The 24,112-nt window shown below is 37.8% G+C and overlaps 1 protein-coding gene across 2 annotated transcripts in view; it reads right to left on the reverse strand.

The window, feature by feature from the left end:
- ANXA1 (annexin A1) overlaps window positions 1-24,112 on the reverse strand; it is a 419,725-nt gene that overhangs the window by 4,892 nt on the left and 390,721 nt on the right. Inside the window, exons 1-10 of one of the 2 annotated variants that reach the window (XM_086771554.1) lie at window positions 13,297-13,433; window positions 9,349-9,427; window positions 7,047-7,140; window positions 6,151-6,245; window positions 5,066-5,179; window positions 4,404-4,494; window positions 3,320-3,399; window positions 2,328-2,384; window positions 847-940; window positions 135-230 (exon numbers count right to left, since the gene is read on the reverse strand). In XM_086771554.1, coding sequence (XP_086627680.1) covers window positions 135-230; window positions 847-940; window positions 2,328-2,384; window positions 3,320-3,399; window positions 4,404-4,494; window positions 5,066-5,179; window positions 6,151-6,245; window positions 7,047-7,140; window positions 9,349-9,414 — 787 coding nt within the window. In that variant the 5' untranslated portion in view covers window positions 9,415-9,427; window positions 13,297-13,433. Of the gene's footprint in view, window positions 1-134; window positions 231-846; window positions 941-2,327; window positions 2,385-3,319; window positions 3,400-4,403; window positions 4,495-5,065; window positions 5,180-6,150; window positions 6,246-7,046; window positions 7,141-9,348; window positions 9,428-13,296; window positions 13,434-24,112 lie in introns of those variants that run through there. The other variant, XM_086771555.1, reaches the window with a different exon arrangement.

Consider the following 24,112-nt stretch of genomic DNA (forward strand, 5'->3'; position numbering starts at 1 on the left):
ATTATATAGCAAGTTTCTCAATGGAGCAGGGTAAGCCTGAATGGCTCCCTACCAGAGCAAGTATGATGGAAGTGAAAAGTAGATTTTCATATGGTCAGTATATATACTAGGTTACAATCTGCAAAACCACTCACCAAGAGCAGTCAGGCAGTTCTCAATATCACCTTTCAGCTCCAAATCCAGTACCTTGTTCATGTCATGCTTGCTGTATTTGGTGTACTTCTGAAAGACTACATAAGGGAAGAAAACTCAAGTGAACAGTGATGAAAATACAGTATTCTCCCTGCACTTCCTCTGCCTTATTCTGCCCTCACTGCTGCAGCAGTGCACACGGATGACTGATTGTCATCTTGCTAATTTTCTTCAGCCAGCACAGTGTTAAGAGCAAAAACCGCATGGATTGGTGGAATCACTATAAGGAAAGGGACTTCATTAGGATGGTAGTGTTCATGTTCCAATTGATAGGGATGGAGGTGGTCCAATGACTCCACTGCAGCCTGTGACATTAGGTGATATGCTTCTACCCAGGGCAAATTGACTTAGGAGCAAGACCATACTGGTGAGCATTGAGAACCCCTGCCACACTGATCCCTTGGCCTTGTGATCACTAGCCATATGAGATCTCATGTTAACAATTTTGTTAACAACATAAATGATATTGCTTATCACTAGTATGGAAAGAACAGCCAAGCTGCCAACTGCACGCACAGCCAGCAAGCATGTGTCCAGTCACAAAGGTCTTTGTAGCAGTCAGAGACACGTCTTGATAGTCTATATCTTCCCTGAGTTCATGAAATCATGTCCAAAATACAACTCCTGTGAAGCACAAAGTTTCATCCAACCTACCCCTTCGGAGATGTGGGTAGCTTCTTGCAGTAAGAACTGTAACAAACACATTAATATCTGTTCCTTTCCTTTTTTCTCCTGCTTCATACAAGGCCTGACAAAAAAAAAAAAAAAAAAAGTAGTAAAGTTAACATCATTGTAGTAAAATCCAACAGAAATACTGTTCTTCTGAGGTTACCAGGCAAAGGCCACTGCTTGTCAGTAATGAACTCTAGCCCTTAACACAATCCATAATGAAACTCTACACAACCTCAGACTAACTCTAGCTCTATCAAATAATACTTCATACTTCACTTATGTCATAATAGTACCTCGAGAACAGTTTGCAGCTACAAAACATATTTTCAGACATTTTACGATCACTATCTAGCTCTCTTAGGTATCTTACAGTCTTGAATGAAGATATTTTTCATATATCATTATATGCGTACAGTCTGCATGGGAGTTTATAACTGGCAAGCTTCTTCAGACAAACAAAATTACTGCTGATATTAACTGGACAAATGTGAAGGCGCAGCCTATACACTAAGTACTCCTTCTCTATCCAGGAGTGACTTTAACGGAAAGTAAGAACTAAATCAGTCGTCTCCTTCGTTTTCCTCTCCTCCTCCAACTTCTCTAGAAGTAATAATTGAAGACCTCTACACAGCAGCAAAGAAGATTTAATAAAACTCTCCCTGCACCAAAAGAAATAGTATCGAACTTTTGAGCTTACAATATTAATTTACTAGCCTTTCAAATCTAGGGCTGATGACAAAACTAAACTCCTTAGGTAGCAGGAATAAAAGCAGTATTGCTCAGTGGCCTTTTCTTGGTTCAATTTTTAAAAAAATCGGTTTAAAGTCAATCTACATTTAAATTGTAACAGTCATAAAAGATTTTATAGGTGAAAACTCAGGAAAGACTGCTAAGGTTTATCAAGAATTTAACAAAAATAGTCACACTAACAGTGGAATAAACAAGGGAAAGATGAGTTCTTATTTTAGAACTCTTCAGAAGCAGGGTAAGCCTGAGGTTTACCCAATGAAGTTGAAAGGTTCATCACTGTAAAGCAATAGCTATAGCTAACATACCACAGAGTTCTCACTGGTCAAGGTATGGTAGTTGGTTGTGCACATACACGAGCACACCCTTGTCCCTCAATTCAAGAACTGTGTTATAAACAGAAGGAAGACGGTGTCTAATTTCTCCAGCTGTTGACATCTACTTCAAATGGCTTGCATGCTTTACATGAACTATAAGAGGTCTCGCTGAAATGTTTCTGAAGCTAGATATTGGGGCGAAGATTTAATTTCTTTAAGATAGCGAAGCTTACATGAACTTTGCAAAATAGTATCCCCTCAGAAAAGATTGCAATATAATATATAAATCTCTGTTAGATCTGCAGTAAACAAGATTCAGATAGAACATTTGCAGCCATAGTTTGTAATCTTAAGTAAGTCAGATGAAGAAGCTCTGCAGAGTGCCAAGTATGATCCTACCCTGGCGTCATTGTCAGCAAGCTCATCATTCACGTAAGACTCTTCACATCGGTCACCCTAAATAAATAAAGAAAGAAAATTTCACGGGTAGTCACCATCATTCAGTTCACCAAAATTCAGCATTTTAGAGTTCTGCTCTACCATTCTTATACATAACTTAATACATAATTGTAGATAGATACAGTTATGTCAGTCATTCTGTGAATAAAGTTGTTGTGTTTGTTAATCAATCAGAGCTCACACTTCTAAGGCCAACAGCAACTTATTTCTGATATCCTACATTAAAATCCACAAAAAGTATTATTTCTTAGCGTGAAGTTACAGACTTGGAAGCTGTGATTTGCTTCTTGATGACAATTCAACAGACTCCTTTCAAGCTGGTTTGAAACAAAAAACTGACAGTAAAAATGATGCACATGGACATATTCAAAAATAAACCTCCATGCATGTACAAACTTTATTCAACAATCATGGAATAAAATATTTATGAATTTTAAAGGGTTTTATTTTGATTGAGCAGTGTCAGTGTTTAAACTCATCTGCTTTTGAACAGATAAATTCACAAAACACTTCGTCCATTTTTAGGTCCCTGCCCCTGTCCCATTATCTAACTACTAAAAACTTATCTTAACAGCAAGCCAAAAGGCTTACTTCTCTAATTGTAAGCATTTCTTCTTTTTCTACTTCTAGTCAATTGACATGACATTATTCCTGTTGGTTTTTTCAAGTGCTTACTGACAGCACAAAAAATGTCTTCAAACATAACTGATAAACAATAATAAACATCACTGTTTTAAAAATTCATTTCAGGTAAAAACTCATAGGTTGTTTAAGAACAATTTCATCTGGTCTAAGATACATAAATAAAAAAAATAATGCAAGGAAATCAGTGTTAACTAAATCCTTATTTATTGTATGTCTTTAAAATAGCCTTGACAACATTATTTTTTTATTACAGTTAAGGTAACTCAAAATGCTTAAACATAGCATACCTTGGCTAGAGCAACCAAAGCCTTCTGAAAGTCTCCAGATGTGTCAGAGATAATGTCTTGTGTCAGATCTCTCTTCAGCACTGAAATCAAAAGAAAGAAAGTTCATAGTTTGTTTCAAAGTTATCAACTAGGTTGAGCAGATGATCTTTAAAAGTCTCTTTCAATCCAAACCATTCTATGATTCTATTATTTTTTTCAGTCTTTTCTTGATTTCCCACTTAAATATGCCCACTAGAAATGCAATTTCTCTCATTTAGATTTGAGAGAAGGAGTATATTTGTAACATGTTCTCTAATCCCTGAGATTTGCTGTGAAATTGGAGGCTAAACTCAACATCTGCTGAAAAAAAAAAGTCCTTCTCCAAGGTCTTGTGGGTTGCATTGTCTTGGGGTCTTGCTTGAGAAGTACAAAAAAAAAAAAAGCTTGAAACTTTTTATGAACCACTTGTATTGCATTCTTACTTCTGGTTGTTCTTACCAGCACTGAACTCAATCACAAAACTCCTCTGAAAAATCAGACTACTAATTTGGGCTTCTAACCGAGACTATATGAAAGGAAACCTCTTGGAAACTTCAGTCCATAGTCTTAGAAAATCATGATTTAATTAGATATCATTGACTGCTGTAAACTCTACATATACGAGAGATATCACATTACATTTTAGTTTTCTCTTCAAAGGTCTTCCCCATTTACTTAACTGGTTGCTCCTACCACTAACATTATCTCTGTGGCTAACTCAATACACTTTTTCTCCAAGCTTAGTGAGATCTTAGGAGGTCAACCAAGGCTTAGTTACAAGAGAAGAAAAGCAGATGGGTTTTGCTTGCATCCTCGAAAGCATCTAAATGCATGGCCCCTGGCATAAGACATCTGCAGTTCTGGCAGTTCTCCTTCTGTATTAGGATCTATGTAGGTCAGAAGAAGTCAGTACGACCTCACTCCTCTGCAACTCTTTCAGTCTTATGTGAAGCTTCACTTGCCTCCTACAATGTAATCTCAGCTTCACATATCTTGAAGCGGGGCTGTGACCGTAACATCTGCTACAGAACTATACCATTAATACTTATTTCTTGCTCTGAATTACCTTCTTTGTAGTATCTGCTGACTTCTCTGATCTCTCTGTTGCTTCTTGAGGCCAGAATCTCGATTAAGGTATCTTCATCAGTTCCAAGCCCCTGATAAAAATGGTTGAATTTTCAGAAATGTTCTTTGATATAGTAAACTGTATCAAAGAACTGTATCAAGTGGAATAAGAAAGATTAATGAAGAACATTGTGCTTCTGTACAATATTGTTATTTCAGCTCTTTTGGAATTAATTTTTATTCCACCTAATATTACTGGTACACAAATGAAGTGTTAAAGGGACCAAGCACTGCACATAAATATAGCAACGTATCATTTATGAATAAAAATACCCCCTTCCTTTTTTGTTTCTTTTATGTAATCATATATGTAACCTCTATGGCTTTCTACCACTACATCAGCAACCAGTTTTCAGAAAGCAGGAAGAGCTCATTCTCACAAAAGAATACCATTTGTAACCAATCTCCTCCAACACTGAAATTCAGTGGAGAGTGCTGGATCTTGCTCTCAGAACCTGGATTACCAGTATAGATTTATTTTTAAAAACAAGGTTAAAATTAAGACAATACACAAGCTTTGAAATCCAAGTCCAGTGTTACTTATAGGCTCTGATAATTACTTATGCTCTTTAGGAAAGGTTTTCTCAGAAGCTTTTGCCTTACCTTCATAGAGGCTCTTAATTCTTCAGCATCAAACTGAGCTGGAGTTTTTAGCAGAGCCACCACAACATCTTCCAAGTGGCTTTTCAGAACTTTTTTCAAGGCTTCTTCCAGACTCTGTGACAAGAAGAGGAAGAAACATGCCAAGCTAATGAATGGTAAAAAGCTGCTGTTCAGCTACAGTCCAAAAATCTCTGATGAATCTTAGTCTACATCATTCCTTCAGCTACTAGAAAGAATTACAAAGGCCTACCTGAAATTTTTAGTTTGTCACCTTTACATTAATCAAAGTGTCAGAGTTTTTCAGTAAGTATTCAGGAGTGCTTTCACATGTTGCAGTTCAGCCATATTCACCCATTTACAGCATCAGAAGAAGACTCCTAATAGGGTGTTTGATTTTCAAGAGAAAGTAATACTATATTGCTGTTATGGTTATGACTGAGTTGCTTACCTGGATAACATCTTACTTCCTCCATTTATTGCATAAATGATACAGAGTTTTCAGTGGATACTTTGTGGACATACTGTAGTATTGCCCTACACAAAACTCTAAGTCCTGAAGTTAAGATTTGGGCTACATTTTAATTTGACCTAAATTTAAGTTTAAAAAAAAAATTCTGATTTATTCTGCTTCCTATCTGGAAATGCTCATTACTCTATTTTGCTACATTAAAAGTTACAGCCCTCTTCTCCACCAAGTATGTGTCAAGGCTGTAGCTGTAAGAGTGAGAAGTTCAACCTGCTTTGTCAGGTTACTTGACTCAATGAGATTATTTCAGAAGCAAGCACTATGGCCATTGTTAGTTCTGTCCTGCTTTTGATGGTGAGCCAGGAACCAGGGTATCTAAATATCTAATAGCATTTGTCTCCCTGTGTCTCTGAAGTTATGTTTTAATTTAGGTCCTTAAAACATATAATTGCAAGGCTAAAGCTTCCTCTGAGAAGGGAGATGGCTGTGAAAATCATAACTGAGATTTCCTGAACAGAAACAGGGAATTTAGGCTAAAATGAGATATTAGACTTATTTTCTAAGTTTACCCCTAGAAGTTACACTTAAAGTTAAAAAGCTTGACATGAATATACTTTACCTTTCCTTTAGCCTGTTGATAGGCAGCTTTGATCTGCTGACGCTGAGCATTTGTTCTTTTAGTCAAGATGTCAATGATGGTGGCTTCATCCACACCTGTGAGTCACCAAACAACAAAATGTCTAATATACTGGAACTATTATAGTGGTCTCCAGTGCATCATTTAACCAAATATTAATTTTTACATTATATTGTTTGCTCTATGCCATATTTTGATTTCTTGACAAATTCAAGTTTAATCAAAGGAAAAACCGTAATCCTCTACTGGCTTACAATTAGTGATGTAGTGAAGAAACCCAATAAATAGATTCCCATAGAACACAGAAACCTATGTTTCTACAATTTCATATAGAAGGTCTTCAAGTGTTCTGAGTGCAGAACTTACACTACAGAATAACTTAGGAAAAAAAAAAACTATTACATGGCATACTCATTTAATCTCTGTAATTCAAATTGAAAAAGGTTTCAAAATACAGGCAAAGTGCCAAATGTGAATTTCATTAAAAGAGAGAAGTGCAACAGAAGCATACACTACATTATCAGCATATACACTGCCTCCTGCAGGGATTTTATGGAAATAAAATTAAAAAAAAGTATTAGTATAGTATGTTATAATTTTTTTTTATTCTCTAGAAATAAAATCTTTACAATCTTTCATTCAATATACTCAAGAACTTTAATGTAGCATTAAGGTCTGAAACTGTAATATGTCAGGATATCAAAGAGCTGAGTTTCTTTACCAAGTGGCGTAATGTAATGTAATGCCAAGCTTTTAAAAGCAGAGGCACCTCTCCTGCTTGCCAATGCTTCTCAGTCATATATTTTATACAGTGTTATTCTCAAAATTTCCTAAGGAAAGAGTCCTAATACAGCAGGTTAAATATTTACTTTGCTTACCCTTCACAGTAATAGCTTTGTCCAAAGCAACAACATCAGATGATGGATCAAAGTTAGGGTATGACTGTACTCCAGGGCCACCTTTTGAACTTTTCTGCAGGGGGAGGGGGGGGGGAATAAATAAAAATTGCTCATTCCAAAGGATAATTTTGCAAAGAAGCAGTTTTAGATGCCTAAATAAACCATGTATGTGGGATTGCCTATTTAGAACTATCAAGGAACATACACAGTTTTACAACTACAGAGAACTAAACAGACTCAGTAATGGACATGCATTGGATCTATTCCTTTCACATCTCTTACACGAAACAGGAAGTACTTCATATATTGTTTTAGTCACTTGAAGATATATTTCTCAGAGTAAGTTGTATTCCATAGGAAAATACTTCTCAACTGTCACATTAGTTAATTATATCCAAATTCTAAAGGTTCTAAAACCTCAGTTAAATCCTACAGGCACTGCCAGTAAAGTGCTCCTAATTTCCTCACTCATCTTATGCAAATTGACTGTGTAGCACATTAAGTGACTTCTCAGCTGTCTCATATCTAAGACTACAAGTAGTTCTTGCATGCAAGATCTTGGAGAAGAGTTCAAGTCTAATTCTATGAGGAAGTGGAGAACTGTTACTCAACTTTGAAACTTGAGACGTAAGCCATACTTTCTTCACAGCCATTATCTACTGGCTGCCCTTGGTGAATCCACTCCTCGATGGGCACTCCCTAGTCATTGTCTAAAGTGCTCTGGGAAAAACTAAGGATGAGGAATTCCACTACGTGACAGATTACGTGGCTTGCCCTAAGTCAGCAACATGACAAATCAAGTAACTGATAAGGTCTATAACCCAGCAGCACCACCTAACCGATGCCATACTTGTTACTGTCTTTTACAGATGCTATAAAATGCCTCAAGATTCTTGATGAAATCTCTATATAAAAGTCCCCTTGGTATGTTATATGATGAGGGTTTTTATTTAAAAAAAAAAACCAAAACCCAGCACTTTAGATAAACTTTTTCAGAATCATCTATACTCTTTGTCCTGTTTCAACAACTCACTCTTTTAACTATTATTAATTCTTTGCAGCTAAAGTTAAATAGCACAAGACACATGGCAAGGTCTTACAGATATATGTTTTACATACAGCATTCTGTATTGAATTTCATATCCTTCTAATGTCTGACAATTAAATATTCAACTCCCTACACAATTATATCACTAGGAACTAGGAGCTGTATGAGAGCAGAGGGACTGCATACTTAAAGCAGTGTCTTGCATATTTTTGAAAAAATCAGTGACTTGTGCGGTAAGCCAACAGGGGAATGGGATTGGTGTGCTGCCTGTTTCCCAGGCAGACCAGGTTAGTCTTTGTATATCGGTTTCCATGTCAAACTTATCTACTAGCAATAAAACCTGTAATCACCACAATCATAATGACTCAGGACCCTGGGAGTGCAAGGGGGATAGGATGGTGGAGCCAAAAGCTTTTGCACAAAATGTTGTTGAGCCAAAATTTAAAAATCCACAAGAGCAGAAAACTTGATTTCCTGAAATATCCTCACTACGTTGAATCTTTTTTCAAGATGAAAGTTCTTTCAGGATCTCCTGTGACTTTACAATGTGCTGCTTTACCTTTGCTGACAGTCATTTCAGTATCTTAACCAACTTCATTACCACAAAGACTCTCTATGCCATCCTAGTGCAATAATTCTTGAGTTCTCACCACCATAAGCCTCCCTTTTAATCAGTATCAGTACTGATCATCTGAGATATTTTATTCCATACTGTGACTCTATCCACTGTAAGCATGACACACGATACAAAAAATAGGACATATACTAGTGACTGTAGTTCCTTCTTCACATTCCTGGGCTCCAAGTTATGGCTTCCTGTACCTCAGCCTAAGAATCTGGTTTTCTCATGTACGTCATCTGAACATGTTCTTACACATTCACACACCTGTGCATTAGATTACCACTTCAAGAGGATGACTTGAGTGAATCAGTGATTGGCCACTGGGAATTACAATTTCATTACAGTAACTAGCTCTGCCTAGATATTGATAACTAGACTGATACGTGCAAATGAGAGTAATTTTTCATCTGATAGCTGTCTTACTAGGTTATTAGATTATATTACATTATATACTGCAATAAAATCATGTTCTAGTTCTAATCAGCTGTAGTTTTGCCATTGCTTTCCCTCCCTTTGAGTATATGAAAGATGTTTGGTGGCTGATGCCTTTAAATAACTTCTAAAAGTACTTGAAAATAAGCATGATGCTCTCAAAAGGTGGTAATACTTACAATACATTCCTGTTCCTGATTTTCCATGAACCATGCCTGTTTCAGAAATTCTGATACCATAGCCATGTTGATAGAGTTTCTGGGAAGAGATGCATCAAGTTACAAACCATTTTTAATCATTTTCAGTGCAACTCAAGGTTTCCCAATGTCAAAATCCTATCTGTTGAACGATGATATGCAAAAGTTAATTTCCCAAGCAGTAACTGCCCTATGCTACTGGAAGCAGGTAACTTTTGTTTGTGTTTAGCAGGTAATGCAATGCTCCACACTTGCTTGCTCACCTCTACACCCTTTGCTACTTGCAGAAGATTCAGATGAGAAACAGAATAGCAAACTAGTTAAAGTATTTGCTTATTAACTATGGCAATATCTAAGCAATGACACTGACTTATAAAGCGAAGTTACCAGAAACAAATTAAAGTCTATCTTTCCCCATTAGCTAAGGTATCAGCAATGTCCATTTGGCTTACTGAATATTTGATTCTGTCCAAATTCAGTGGCAAACAGCTATTCTTGTCTGATCATTTACTGGGGTTGGAGCTTTTGTGTGTTATGTCATGATAAAAGATATTCCCTTGTTAAAAATGTAATTTCTTCAACAAGCCCCTTTCTAAGGAAGATGAGTAAAACCAGACAGTTTCCCCCACGTTGCTCCTTATTTCTTACACATTTCCCCTCATTTCTACAAAAGAATAGAGCACTGGCCATTTAAGAAGTGAAAAAAAGTATTTTTTCCTTTTTACCACTCAAAATGAAAACCAGTCCAGCTTTTCCATAAGATACTATGCAGAATGGGAAAAAAAAAGACTATTGGTGATGTGATTTGACATTGAGCATCCAAAAATAATAAATAGGTGGCTTCATAATAACTTTGGCGTGAGGAATATTTTATTTGCTAATAGAAATAGTGAGAGAAGAGAGAGTAGAAATTAATGTTTTATCCAAAAAAAAAGGATTTTTGGTCTGCTCAAAAGAGATTTTTTTTTTTCAAAACACACTTCCATAGCAAACTCCGGGGAATGCTTGGTTTTAAACCATGCATATAAACAATAAACTGAAGATAATGTTGCTGGGTAAACTGGAGTCTCTTTGAATCTAGTGTGAAGAGACAAGATGCTATTCACCATCTTGGGCTACAGGTCATATAATGTAGATCATTTAAAGGAGTATAAAAAAATGATGTTGCTTATGCTGCAAACACACTTGCCTTATTTATGCCCTGCATCCCATCAGAACAGCAAAGAACAGTCATTTAAAGCTACACACACCTCACATCAAGCAGCATAGATCCAGCCCAGCTGCTTTTTTCCCTTATAGCAAAACTGTAAAACATACTTCCCGGTTCAGCTGCCAACAGCAGCAGCCACCTCCCACGGCCTTCCTCCAGCCCTCCAGCCCAGTTCCACCCATCCCTCCCTTCCACTTCCCTCTTCCACAAAAAGCTCTTGCTTTTGTGCCCTTCCCTCAGACCTGAGGGCACAAAATTCAGCTCTGTGTGCGCTCCTGGAAAAACTGACACTAACGCTGAATCTGTCTTTATATGTTACATAGAGGAGGTCTCATCTGAGTAAATACTTGTCAGAATAGTGTGTAAGTTTTAAGGAACAACTTTGATGCACGTGTCATTTTTTGAGGGTCAGAAAAGCATGCTTAGTGGCTATTAAAACCAGCATTTTATCAGAGTGTTATAGTGGCTCCTGTACCCTTCTTGTATTGACAGAAGACATATGAGGCCAGATGAAATTCTACAGCATCTAAAGTTCTGCTACATTTTATAACAGCGTACATAAAGGCCATATGCAGCATGATGAAAACATCTTTTTTTTTTTAAAGTCTCCATACTGGGTGCACTGAGATGTACAAATATGTCTGTTGCCTAATACATTCACACAGTGTATAATAATTTAAAACTAAAACAAGATTGAGTCTCACAGCACTAGATCTGAGAAGAGGTGAGACCAAAATTGTGGTTTGGTGCATAGAGTAACACTTCTCAGGAATAAAACTCGTAGATCTGGCTCCAGGGAGAAATGCTAACTTAATTCTTCTGCCTGTCCCCACCCTAACCCCTCATACCCAGCTCTAAAGGTTTTGCTGCTTTTAGGGATGACTAGAGCAGAAGGCTGCTAGCCTACACTAAGTTGGGCTTATTAAGCCTCTAAATGCTTGTGTCTGTTGTAATTTAAATTAGAGATACAGTAAAAGATTCAGTTCTTTTCCTCCTTTTTAAATAAATACACTTTGGCATGTAGATCACTCTATTTCCATCTAGTAAACAAATAACATAATTTTAATAGAAGTCAAAGGAGGCAGTGGCTCCTCAGAGGGGCTAAAGACCTTACTCTGCATGAATTGGTTCAGAAAGTTAAGAAATCATCTTACATACAAAACTGTTTGCCTGCTTTATAAGAAACTACAGCTAATAAAAGGAAAGAAAACTGGAATCTAGGAAGACAGCCAGCCTCCTGACAGAGCAGAGGTCTTTCCCAATGCCTTGACCCATGCCACCCTAAAATGCAAAGAGTTCATGTAAAAAATACCTAGATCCAGGAAGGATAAATTCAGTCAAAATATTATTTTAATTTAGTATGACTGCAAGAACACATGGCTTTCTGCCATATATTTTCCTCTACTTTTGAGCTCAGCAGAAAGTCTACGAACAGGAAGAGAAAAAAATATATGTACCTACCGAGCGGAGCAAACAGAAGGTACCACAGAGAAATGTGACACTTCTTTCTGGTTACTCCGTACAAAATACCTGCTTTAGAGTTATTCTGTTTAATAAAATATTGTCCAGGCCATGTGTCCTACTTCCCAAACTAGAATGTGTAGACGAATTAAGATCAGTAACTTAACATTTTTCAGTTTGAAAAATATTGTGATTTTTATGCATTTTATCATTCCCAAGTGGAATGATCAGCATCGCAACTGGAATGAAAAAATCAAACCGAGATGAAGACTTAAAACCCTAACTGTTGCTTTACAAGAATTACTGCAATATTGCTTTCCAGTCTCCAGAAGAAGCACCCTTGAACAGGACATATGCAAAGTTTTTAAAGTTTTGAGAAAATACTCAATATTTATTGAAAATATTTAAAGATCAAACTAAACTTTCACATTACTGTATTTTGTCAAGCAACACCATTTCTCCATGCTTATTTAACCATATCATGAACCATATCATAAATATCAACTCTGGTTACTGTCCAATGCTTGTCCAGAATCTTGATTCAATTTAAGGTCATTAAACTCTATAAGAAAAAACAAGCAGTATATCTAACACAGTAATTTATTTTACAGTGGGAAAGTCTACTGAACATGAATGAAAGCAGCAGAGAGAAAAACAGTCTCATTCTTGGAAAATTCAGTGGAAAATTTTAGCAGAACAAACTCAGATGATACAGTACTTACGTGGCTTTGTCTTAGTTCTTAGTCACAAAACCAGGGGTTTGCTCTTATGTTTCTAAAAGATCTATTTGCCTCGTTTTCATTGCTTTCATGAGCAACAACCACTCTGTAGTCCCAAAGCAGCAAACTGTTGTTGTAGTAGTAACAACAGCTGTTTCTTTTTTTAAGTTTCCATACAAAGCACATTAGTTTTCCCGCAACTCCAGTTCTACTACAGATTTCTACAGCAACCTACTACAAAGGCAAATAGAAGGCAAAGAAAACAGTCAAATAAAAAAAAAAAGTTTGCTTTTAATCTTTTAAGTTTTTTTTTTTTTCAATTCCTTACATGCCTTAAATAAAAGTAGCAATTGTCTGAGTCCTTCCAAGTACATGAAACATTTCAAAACAAAAGAATTTCTCCTGCCCACACCCATCTTGTTCTGTGCCAGGCAATCCAGTCCAGAGAAAATTGCCCCAGGTCACTTGACCAGTTCAGTGTACAATTCTTAAAGTTTGTCAGGTCTACAGCAAGCAGCAAAGAACTACAAAAAAACCTACCTTCTTCTCACAAAAGCTTCTTTTCAGGGCAGCACAATCAGGAGTAAGAGAGCAGAGAATTTGCAAAGCTTTTATAGGGATGACTCCACCTAGCAACCAGTGTTTCCACAGCCTCAGCAACTGGCTGCTCTTTGCAACAGCTGAATTTGAGTACTGTCCCAAACACAGAACCACGTGAAAAAAAAAAAAAAAAAAAAATCATTGCAAAACTCTGTGCTGGAGCAGATTTCAGAAGTGAAAAGACAACAAATGAGGACGCCTTGGCAGCTCTCCTCCCCTGCCATGGCCACATCCCTCACTGTAGTAAATTGTCATAAATCTTTTGAGATTGTAAGATTAAAATGCTAAAAGGCTAAACTGGAGTCACACCCTTTATATTTTGGCATGCCTGATACCACTTCAATGTGAATATATTAAGATATATCTTTGCTCAGTCAAACTTTGAGAGAAAAAAAAAAGAGTGGAGGAGATTTGATGCGGCTCCCGTGCTTCACCAAGCTCTGGTGGCTATTAGCTCTACTTCTTCTGCGCATAAGCCTATGGCAGAAATGGTCGAGGAATAAGACATGTCTAAAACTTACTATCAATACCATAAATCTCTCTTTTTTTTTTTTTAAGGAAGCACCTGGAAACTGGTAGGCTTAATATAAGGGCGATAAGTGGCACCTACATAATTAGAAAGAAGTTGAAACATTCAGATTAAACTCTGAAGTTCAAAGTGAGAGTGGTTTGAACAAGATGAGGAATTTCACCAGCCTGCTAGAAGCAATTTTCTGCAAGCACTTCCTCACCAGTCTAGCCAAACACATTTTCCACAGCACGTCCAGCACAGCACCACACAGCCTATCACTAACATCTCAGATTGGCCCGCAGTGTGTCAGTCAGTGAAGAAATACCACTTCCTGAAGCAGAAGCATTTGCAACTAGCAGATCAGCCTTCCAGCTGGCTATCATTCTGCTTTCTGCTGACCTAGACCTGCTGCAACACACTGGTACCTCCAGAACGAGGAAGTATGATTGATCTGCCTCTAATGAACACGCATGAAATGTCTGCCCTTGAAAAGCAAGAGTAGCAATTAATAAAATAAGGAGGAAGGGGAACAGATTGCTGGGTAGCATTAGAGGGAACACTCACAAATTCCTCAAATGTAGCACATCATTGCATACCCAGTCCAGCATTGCTTATGCCTTCCTCTGTTTAAAGTAGCTCTGTTGGGGCTGTTGGGGCCCTAAATGTGTCCCCCCAGCAGGGTTTGGTTGCAGATGCTAGGGGCTGGCTCAAGATTAGCACCAGGCCAAGGGAAGGGTCCCCAGTAGTGCTGTAGGAGGCAATGGCCACGCCACCCCCACCCTGGAACCTGCCTTCAGCTGCAGCTGCAGTGGTTGGTCCTCATGTGAGCCACCACCCTGCTGCCTTGCAGCCATGCTGAGACTGGCTGTGGGGCCTGGGCTGGTTCTGACTTGCACACTGATATCCTGTCCCACCCCCGTCCCCAGGGAGGTGCCTGATGCCTGGGTGTCCTGCTCCTTCCTCGGGTCATGAGACACGAGGGGCTACCAGGCCCTGCTTTACCAACCTCCATGGGGACTCCTCCCACCATGTTGCCCTCAGGGAGCCCCCAGCTCCCTTGACTCTCTGACAGCAATTTTTCCCTGCATGTTGTTCTTTCCTCTTTTCCCTGCACATTTCACACGTTATTTGACAGAGGTATTTCAGACATTTTCAGTAAGCTGAATAATTGAAGGGGCCTATCAGCTGACAGAGATATTGTGAGTAAGCTGTTAGGTTGTATTTGGTTTTGCTTATTTAGTTATGATATGTGAAGTTCAGATTACTCCTGCGCTCCTGACCTTCTCCATGTCAGTAGGATGCTACTAGTCCTATTTCACTAATGTCAAATGTTGGCCAAAACTTCTGCTTACGCTCTTTCTGGGACTGTTTCTCTTGTCTATTAATGAGCTTGGCTAATTACAATCCATTTATACTGAAATACTGGAAATCTGTGCATATCCCCAGTGCACCTAGCTGAGTCTTTCGAAGCACTGAAATAACCTAGAAAGCTGGGTTACATAGGCTCAGAGCATGTTTATAAGTTTTTGGCATTTTCTTGGTAAGGAAAATAGCACAGCAGCATTTACTGCAAGGATGTAAGGGTAGGAATAACTGTGTTACAAGTATTTAGTAAGATACCGTGCTACATTGACTTGTTTTTTCTAATATGCTTTCTCAATAATTGAACTATTATCCCATTTTTATTATAGTAATTTTTCACCTTTTTTTTTTTTAATTGCATTGTCATTCACGCCTGTGTTTCTACTTTCAGAGTGATCTGACATGAATGCATTTTGCTACAAGTCCTTGCAGGAGCTGTTTGCATTTGCTTTTCTTCCTTAATGGGCAGGGAGATGTGACTCATCGTCTTCCGGGAGCTGCAGTGAGTCACCATCTGAGCTAGAGAGCTTTTTGTACAAAATGCTTACCCTTAAAAAGCTCACCGCTCTGGTGAGACTCCACCTGGAGAACCCCAGTTCTGGAGCCCCCAACACAATAAGGATATGGTTCAGCAGAGAGGGTACAGAGGAGGGCCACAAAGATGATCAGAGGGCTGGAGCACCTCTCCTATGAGGACAGGCTGAGAGAGTTGGGGCTGTTCAGCCTGGAGAAGAGGAGGCTCTGGGGAGACCATATAGCAACCTTCAAATACCTAAAGGGGGCCTACAGAAAAGACGGGGAGAAACTCTTCAGTAGGGCCTGTTGTGACAAGACAAGGGGTAATGATTTTAAAATAGAGGGAGGTAGATTTAGATTAGATATCCCTGGAAACATTCAAGGCCAGATTGGATAAGACTCTGAGCAGCTTGATCTAGTTGAAAATGTCCCTGCGCCTTGCAGGGGGGGTTGGACTAGATGACTTTTAAAGGTCCCTTCTAACCCAAACCATTCTATTATTCTATGATTCTATGAAAAAATGTATTTTAACTGGAGGGAGCTTTAGTGTTTGTTGTTGAGTTTTTAACTGTAAGTACATCATGTGTTTCATAAAGCTGTAAGTTTGTATATAGTTTGTTGTTGACCGGATGTTTTTTGTCCAGAGGTGGCAAAGCATGTGGCTACTGTCAAAGTATAACTGAGACAAAAATAAATGGTTTACTTTACTTTTATACCTAATGTGACTTCTCACAGATACTGCTAGTATCACTATTTTGATACAATAGTCAGCAAAGTGTGGATTGTAGTTGCTGCTGAGACAAATGAAATGTTCCGTAAAAATACGAAAGAAAAACAGTCACTTTTGGTAAAGTGCCAGATTTGGCCTTGCCAAATACTTCTCTTGAGGCTGGTGAAAACAGCTTGAGTGGGCAGATGGAGTTTCCCCAAGGAATTCATCCTACACAAGATGATAGCTAAACAAGTCAGGAATTTTGTTGGAGGCTGGCATAAGGATCAGCAACCCTTACATCTATTTCAGAGGCTGATGCCTTCCCTGCTGTAGCTCTGTTCTTGTTCCACCTGGGATGCCTTAAAGAAGACTTAAGTTTGGGGATATTTAGGAGGCAACTGTTATACCCACACTCAGCCAAAGAATCCCGTTTTACAAGTGACCTTCAAATTACCAATGGGACAAACATTAAGTGGAAATTAATGCTAACAAATTAGATTGTTATGAAATAGTACTATCCTCCAGGAGCTCCTGAGTGTACTAAGTCAGACAATAAGTCATAAAAACAGAGCTCTACCTATTTCCCACCAGAATAGTCATCCATTCTGAGCCAGCTGAGAGCAAGCCAGAGCTACCTGGAATCTCTGTCTCTTATCTTTTACACCTTGTGACCTCATTTATCTTCAGTAGCTTTTATCCACATCCTACAAAACTGAGGAGAAACACATTACTCCATTTCCACAACCAGGACCTGCAGGGTAACCAGCTAATCAAGACATTGATATAGATTATATAGATCTAAGAGCATACAGTATCACTGCTGTATGAGTTACAGCAGTCCTACTGAAGGCAGTAATACTTTCAGCAAGATATTCCAGAGCAAATCCAGTACTTCTTCCACTAACAGGTTGTCATGGTCCACTCGAATCTTTTACTGCTATTTCGAAGCACAAAATTGCAGTGAACACACCAAAGGGGTTAGTTTCAATTAAACAGCACAATCTTTATTATTTTGCCCATAAAGCAACATGTGATAGGTGAAAGGGAGTGAAAAGGAAAAGTAAAGATAGGAAAAAAGGATAATAGCTATCACCATGGGTCCAAGGCGTCCCTATGGTCCCAGACCCAGGCAGCATCCCGCCAGTCTCCATGATCAATGTCAATGTCAGTCCTTGGTGGGGAAAGCTCTCAGAGGTCTCGTTCTTAGGGGTCAACCTTTTATGCCAAGTAGCAAACCTTGCTCCACCTTTCCTTCGGGGATCTCTGCCTGTTCTCAGCCCTTAGGATAGAAGTGTGGGTTTTGTACATTATTATGAGCAATGTTCAGTTAAAAGGCACTTTCTCACCATTGTTTTTGAGACAGCAATTGTGGTTCATCCTCCTCGATAGCAGCTGCACAGTTATCTTTCCCAATCTTGACAATAGGGATGAGCCATGGCACCTCCTCACCACTCTGTCCTCTGTCTCAAGAATATTGTACATTTTGTTGTTAGGCCGAAGTCGGCCTTGTCCATAGCAATCAAATTCTGTTCCCGGGAGAAAAAACGGAATCTTGGACAGACTGCTCGCAGCAACTCATGTAAAGTTGTGAGCCTAACTCTTAGGCCACATCAAATCCATAGTCCACCTGTAAGTCCTTCAAGGTTGAGACAATGCTGATTTTCTGACCGACCCTTACACCACCCCGTGGCTAAACATTGTCATCAGGACCGCATGGTGATAGTATAGTTCTCAAAGGAAGTCAGAGAAGAGAGAGAGAGAGAGAGAGAAAAGTAACAGCAGTATAATCACTGTACAATTTGCAAAAGGTTACACTGTTTCTTTAACATACACCAAAAAGGTTCTAATTTTATATCATTTTTCCTAGGCAATCTGCCTTGCATTAGCAGATTTTGGAATATCTATGTGTCTTGGAACTTTGAGCAGATTGTGTGCATCAAGTACAGGAGTCAAATGTATCAACCGATTCACCATTTTCCAATTTTTAATATAAAGTATTGCTGATAAAACAAAACTTATTAAGACCAGTATTAAGAGAAAAACAATGGGGTGACACAACTTGTTCAAGATGCCTGTAGCAGTAGGTGACCATCCAAAAAGTGTGTCCCACCATTTATGTTCTGCATCCTTTTCTACCCTTTCCAAAACATAGTGTATTTCTTCCACATCATTATGAACTGTTACTAAGGTTTTCTGTCCATTTTCCCTGATCTTTCCTAGGATCTTGATCAAATCCTGGTATTGTAATAATTTGTTTACCAAAGTGAGATTCATTCTAATTGATGCGGGTAGCAGTTTGTGCATCAGTGTGTAATTAGATTGCAAGAGTTTGTGAGAGGTCACCAGTGCTAAATAAGAAAAGTCACATCCGGTGATTTTAGTAAAATTACAAACACAAAAATTTGAGTGGTTCCTAGTATCTACAACTACACCGCCTACAGATCTGGAATCACAAATACTCCTTAAGCATGCACAACATTTACCATATATACAAGTATTGTATCAGGGTTTTCGTCAGGACAAATCTCGAAATGGCAAATATTTTATTCGGTGTCAAGAAATATCTTGAGCTCTGATGGTGTTGCTTTCACAAATGAATCCTTGTTGTTCTTGCACAATATATGCATCAACATTAATAGTTTGCCACTTATCTCTGTTTTTCCAGGCCCACACTCTATGCTTTAGAGGATAGAATACTGTGCTGTTGTAGTTCAGTCCTAGCGCAATGATTTGGTATATTGTATATACGGAAGCATTGTGTATTGTTAACACAAAAGCTGTGGCCACACTGTTGATGGGGTTATAGGTAAAATTAACCAGATAACACCAGGATTGGAATTTCCTTTCAAAGTCAGTGGCACTGTCCCAAACTATTTTCCAGATCTTGGTGGGGAAAGTGCCTTCTTCACCTTCTCTTATAATTGATGCGGCTACTGATTGCATCCACAGTTGAGCCTGGATACAACTGAGAGACAGACAGAGGTTGTTTTGGACCACATTGAGTGCATCTATAACCAATTTGTGGTGTTTTTCATTCACCTTCTCCTATTTTGGTAATATATTTTATAACATCCATTGGTTAGTTCCCAAAGCTAATAGAGAACACTGTAAAGGACATTGCAATTTAGTCAGGTCACTAGTTGTGGTACCCAATTTGTTCACCAATACCTCTGAATCAATACTATTTAGAACTCCCAATCCTGTGCCCAAAACACCAGTTAGGTCTCTCTTTGTTCGTTTCTCGGAAGGGGTTTGTTTTTGCAGCCAGGTTGTCCATCCCTCGTAAGAGGTTTTTAGGAAAGGTGAGCAAGCTGGCTGAATTTCTGAAGCATTATTTTGCATCCATAGTTCAACTTGTTTGAGGGACCATGACAGAGTGAATAACATCTGTTGCTGGCCTGTATTTCTCATTACATACATTCAAAAAATTTTCGGGTTCAGTGCAATAATTGGTTCACTGGTAGCTGGTACTGTGTTGTCACCCTTACACAAGTGTTTACCAATTCCTGTACAAACACCTGGTTTAGGAAACATGTCTCAGTTACATTGTTCAGAAAAAAATATCATTTCTGCATACTGAAGTATAGTTCCTCCTCAAGCCTTCATCTGTTCCTTTGACATTACAACAGATTAGATTTCAATTTCAGTGAAAACAACTATACCACCTATTTTTTTGCACCTAATCTGCAGATTGGTCTGTCCAGAGTCAGGTTGTGATCATGGATATTCCCATGATCCTAAACATGGGCTGGGTGGCATAGAGTTTCAAATCTAGACACACAATTTCAGTATAGTTTCATGCTTAAAGAAAAAATATTTGTAAGACATATAAGCAAAACTGTGCAATATCTCTTATGGCTCCTCTGTTAAAGGATTTGTTTTCATTAATACTTATTTCTCATTCAGATCATATTTCAGCTGTGGACCTCTTTGCAAGTTTACAGATAGGGAAAAGATTGGACAACATGCATTTGTGTCTTGATACTGATTCAAAACAATTCATAAATATTTTTGAGGAATTTTCTAACTTGAATTAATTGTATTTGGTTTTGCACTGCACAAAATATTTATTGTTCACCTCTCTCTTTCATCATGGATTAGCCACTATTTTGTTAGTACCTAATCTAATACTGAATAGACATTGATTCTATGTCGACAGGAACTCCATGCTTTAATCAAACATCTACCTGCTTCTATAATTAACTCCAATATTTACTATTCATGTAATTGCAGTAAATAGATTTCTGTATCTCCAGAGATTTCTAGAAGTGTAAAGGGATTTTCTAAGTCTCATGGTAAACCAAAGCTTGACTGTCCAGAAGACACAAAATGTTAGTTAACTGCCCCCTATATAAAGAAATAAAAATAGGCCATGTTGTCCAAGAAACAGGCAGAACAGCTGTATGTGAAGTCATGTCAAGATGCCATCATTTTAGGAACGACAAGGTCCATTCAGCTTAAATAAGCTCATGTTTTGTCAGTCATTTTAATGGAACCAGGAATTCATCTTAGGGATACAGATTGAGAAACGCTTCCAGAAGATTTTTCAACTTGTCAGACTGCCTTCCAGGCATAAGCTCTGACTCTGCTATGGTTGTGTGCCAAAGTAATTTGTATCAGGACAATCTAGACCTTCTAGGAAGCCTCTAGGAAAAAAAAGCTTTGGAAACCCTGGTTATATAAATCCTCCTCCAAATCGCAGTAGAGCAAAACAGACCTGTCTGATTATGAAGTTGTGACAAAAGTAGTAAATCACTGAGGAAGGTATAACTCAGTGCACATGCAGTGGGAAGTAGTAAGGGGACAAGACAAAGAAGTAGGAATGGATAAACTTTTTACAATCTTATACAGTCTATAATGCTAGTCAGAAGGTGTATATAATAGCAGAAGTGGCATTCAAGGGAAGGGAACACAAATGACAGAGCATTACTTAAAACAATTGAACCATATATTACTGCTGTGGAAAGCTCAGGGCCCTTAATGGAGAAAAGTCTTGTGAAAACAAATAAACAAACAAAAAAAAAAAACAGGAAAGCTGTTGGTGCATCACAACTGATCCTAGGAGTACTGGAGCTGGACAGTGTCTTCCAGTGAGACCAAAAAGCAGGATGAGTAGCCCTCTGTATCTGAAAAGAAACTGAACACTGCTGCAAAATTCTATTGTTGTAACTTCAAAGAAGTAATAGACAACAGTAACCAGCAAAAAGTCAATGAGTAGATGTACCACCTGTGGTGTTGCAATATCTAGGTCAAATTCAGCTATCTGAGGTTTTAAAGTTTATTTGGTGTTCTGAAATTGATTTGATTCTCCAAAGTAGTTTTACATCTGCTCCCATTTCTGGGTTCTCCTTTTCCTTTAAAGAAAATGAATGTATTAAACATTTCAAAATATCTCCTTTGCAAATTGTGCTGCTTTGGTTGTTTCTGTATGTTGAAATGGATACCAGTGTGTGGATTATTGACAATAAACATCCAGGTTAAAACAACAAAGCATATCTTACTCCCTGTCTATAACGAGGAGGGAGTATCATATTCTGAAGCTTTACAATCACTTCAGTCAGGCTGAGACCTGTTTGGAGTGGCATAGCCCTGGCTTGGCTCCCACTACCAGGCAGAAACAGGAATGGCACAATACATTAATAATAATAAATTATGTTTTGCCTATTGTCTACATATTATTTGGCTGATAAGAACAGCCAAAAGAAAAATAAAAGTGAGGAAACGAGACATTCTTTTCTCTTGTAATATCTGACCCTAACTGTTCCCATTGTTAATGGAGGATTGTTGTGGTTAGGAAAAGTCATCCAAGACTGCTTGGGTGTTACTATTTCACAGAGCAGCTTCCCTGCCAAAATTAGGAATGAAATCTCTGTGCAAAGCAGACAGAACTAATTCAGAATTAGTCAGTGAGTGCAAAACTGATTTCCTTCTATGGACCATTAGAATAGTTTAATCTCAGTCAAATTTAAGCTCTTTGTGCTTTTCCTTCAAACCTTCACAAAAACAAGGTACAGATCGAGAACGCTGTAAACTGCAGTATTCCATTTGAAGATGTACTTTTTCTGGCCTCTTCTGTTTTATGTATTTTCTCCTCAATGTAAATACAGGTTCATTGTTGACTTTCAACAAAAGAATTTGCATCTGAGATATTTGTTACAGACTTACGTATTCAGATGTTGAGCAACAATTACTTGTTGTGTTTCCAGCTAAAAACCCAGAAAACTCCTGATGTTGTGTTTCAGTTTTACTCTGGATTATGTTTCTTCAAGGCTGTTACTATTTGGAAAGAAATACCAGATAGGGCACAATGGATGACATGATGCAAGTCATAGTTATTAATGGGAAATTCTAAAGGTTTTGGGCCTGTTTCTATTTCAAAGAGAAGAAACTTCAAGGCATGTTTGTATTTGTTGTAATTCGTCCCATTATAGAACTGCCTAAAGGTACATAACTCAGAGCATGATTTGCATCTGAGTTTCCTCAAAGGGGAAAGGTGCAAATGTGACATTTCAAATGTGGCCCAATTCTATACTACAATAAATTATTTATTGCTGGAACTGCTACAAGGTTTTCAAGGGAATCAAAGAGATAGTGAACATACAAAGAGGAACATGAGATTCCTAGCCCTAGACATTTACCTCCTCATAATTATGCATGAAATGTTATTGATAACAAAATACCGGAGGCATGAATGGAATAGTGAGTCCTAAAATGATGATTTAAGAAAAAGACATGTAGTGTAATTGATTACTAAAGGGATTTTTTCAGAAGATGTTTTAAGTAAAAATGTAAAGAAGATTTGTCAGGTGAAGATTCTTCCTAACATGAGATTAGCAGAAACACAGCCAGAACAAAAGTACTGGAAGGAGTAATCTTAAAATATCTGTGGCACAGATAATTTGTTTTATTGTGTTTGTTTAATACCTAGCACAGTCAGGCTCTAGTTCAGGACTGGGGCTACAACACAACTCTTAAAACATTAAGTAAAGCAAGAAACATTACAGTGAATAATTTAAAAAGGAAGTAGAAATCTAAAGTATCATAGTTAAATATAACTTGGAGTCAAATATTTTCCTGTTTTCAAGTTTCCTTTTTTTAGCAGTAGCTGTAGCGCTAGTTCTACATCATACATTGCGTCATACATCATTTTACTGCAGTAAAAAAAAAAATTTGGAAACATAATCTGTCAAAAATGTTTTTTTTTATAAGATTGCAACTTTTAAAAATCAAACACCTTTAATTGTTCAGATAGTTTCATTTCTCTTATTTTTTTCTCCTTTTCCATTCTTTCTTCTTTTTCCTCCCCTGTAGCAAAAGGCAAAAGAGGGAAAGAAAAAGGCAAAAGTACATTTTATATTTTTCTTTTTGTAAAAAGAAAAATCACAAAAAAAGTTCTTTTTATATGAGGAAAGTACTCTTTCGGATAAGCCTTTTATCTAGGTCCTGTATTATGCTGTATTCTTCACATACCAGTGAAACTGTAACTTATTTAAAGTAGAACACTGGAGAAACTAGTCATATAAACTAATTAGTTATGGATTATTTGGAAGAAGATTCCCAGTGAATCTGCCTCCTATAAACCCATAGCGAAACTTCTTGTTGAGTTAGTGATACCAAAAGCCTTCCTTTTGGACTACAATCTAAAGGCAAGATCC

The sequence above is a fragment of the Chlamydotis macqueenii genome, chromosome Z (genome assembly GCF_036417535.1).
Source record: "Chlamydotis macqueenii isolate bChlMac1 chromosome Z, bChlMac1.mat, whole genome shotgun sequence".
NCBI classification, from domain to species: Eukaryota; Metazoa; Chordata; class Aves; order Otidiformes; family Otididae; genus Chlamydotis; species Chlamydotis macqueenii.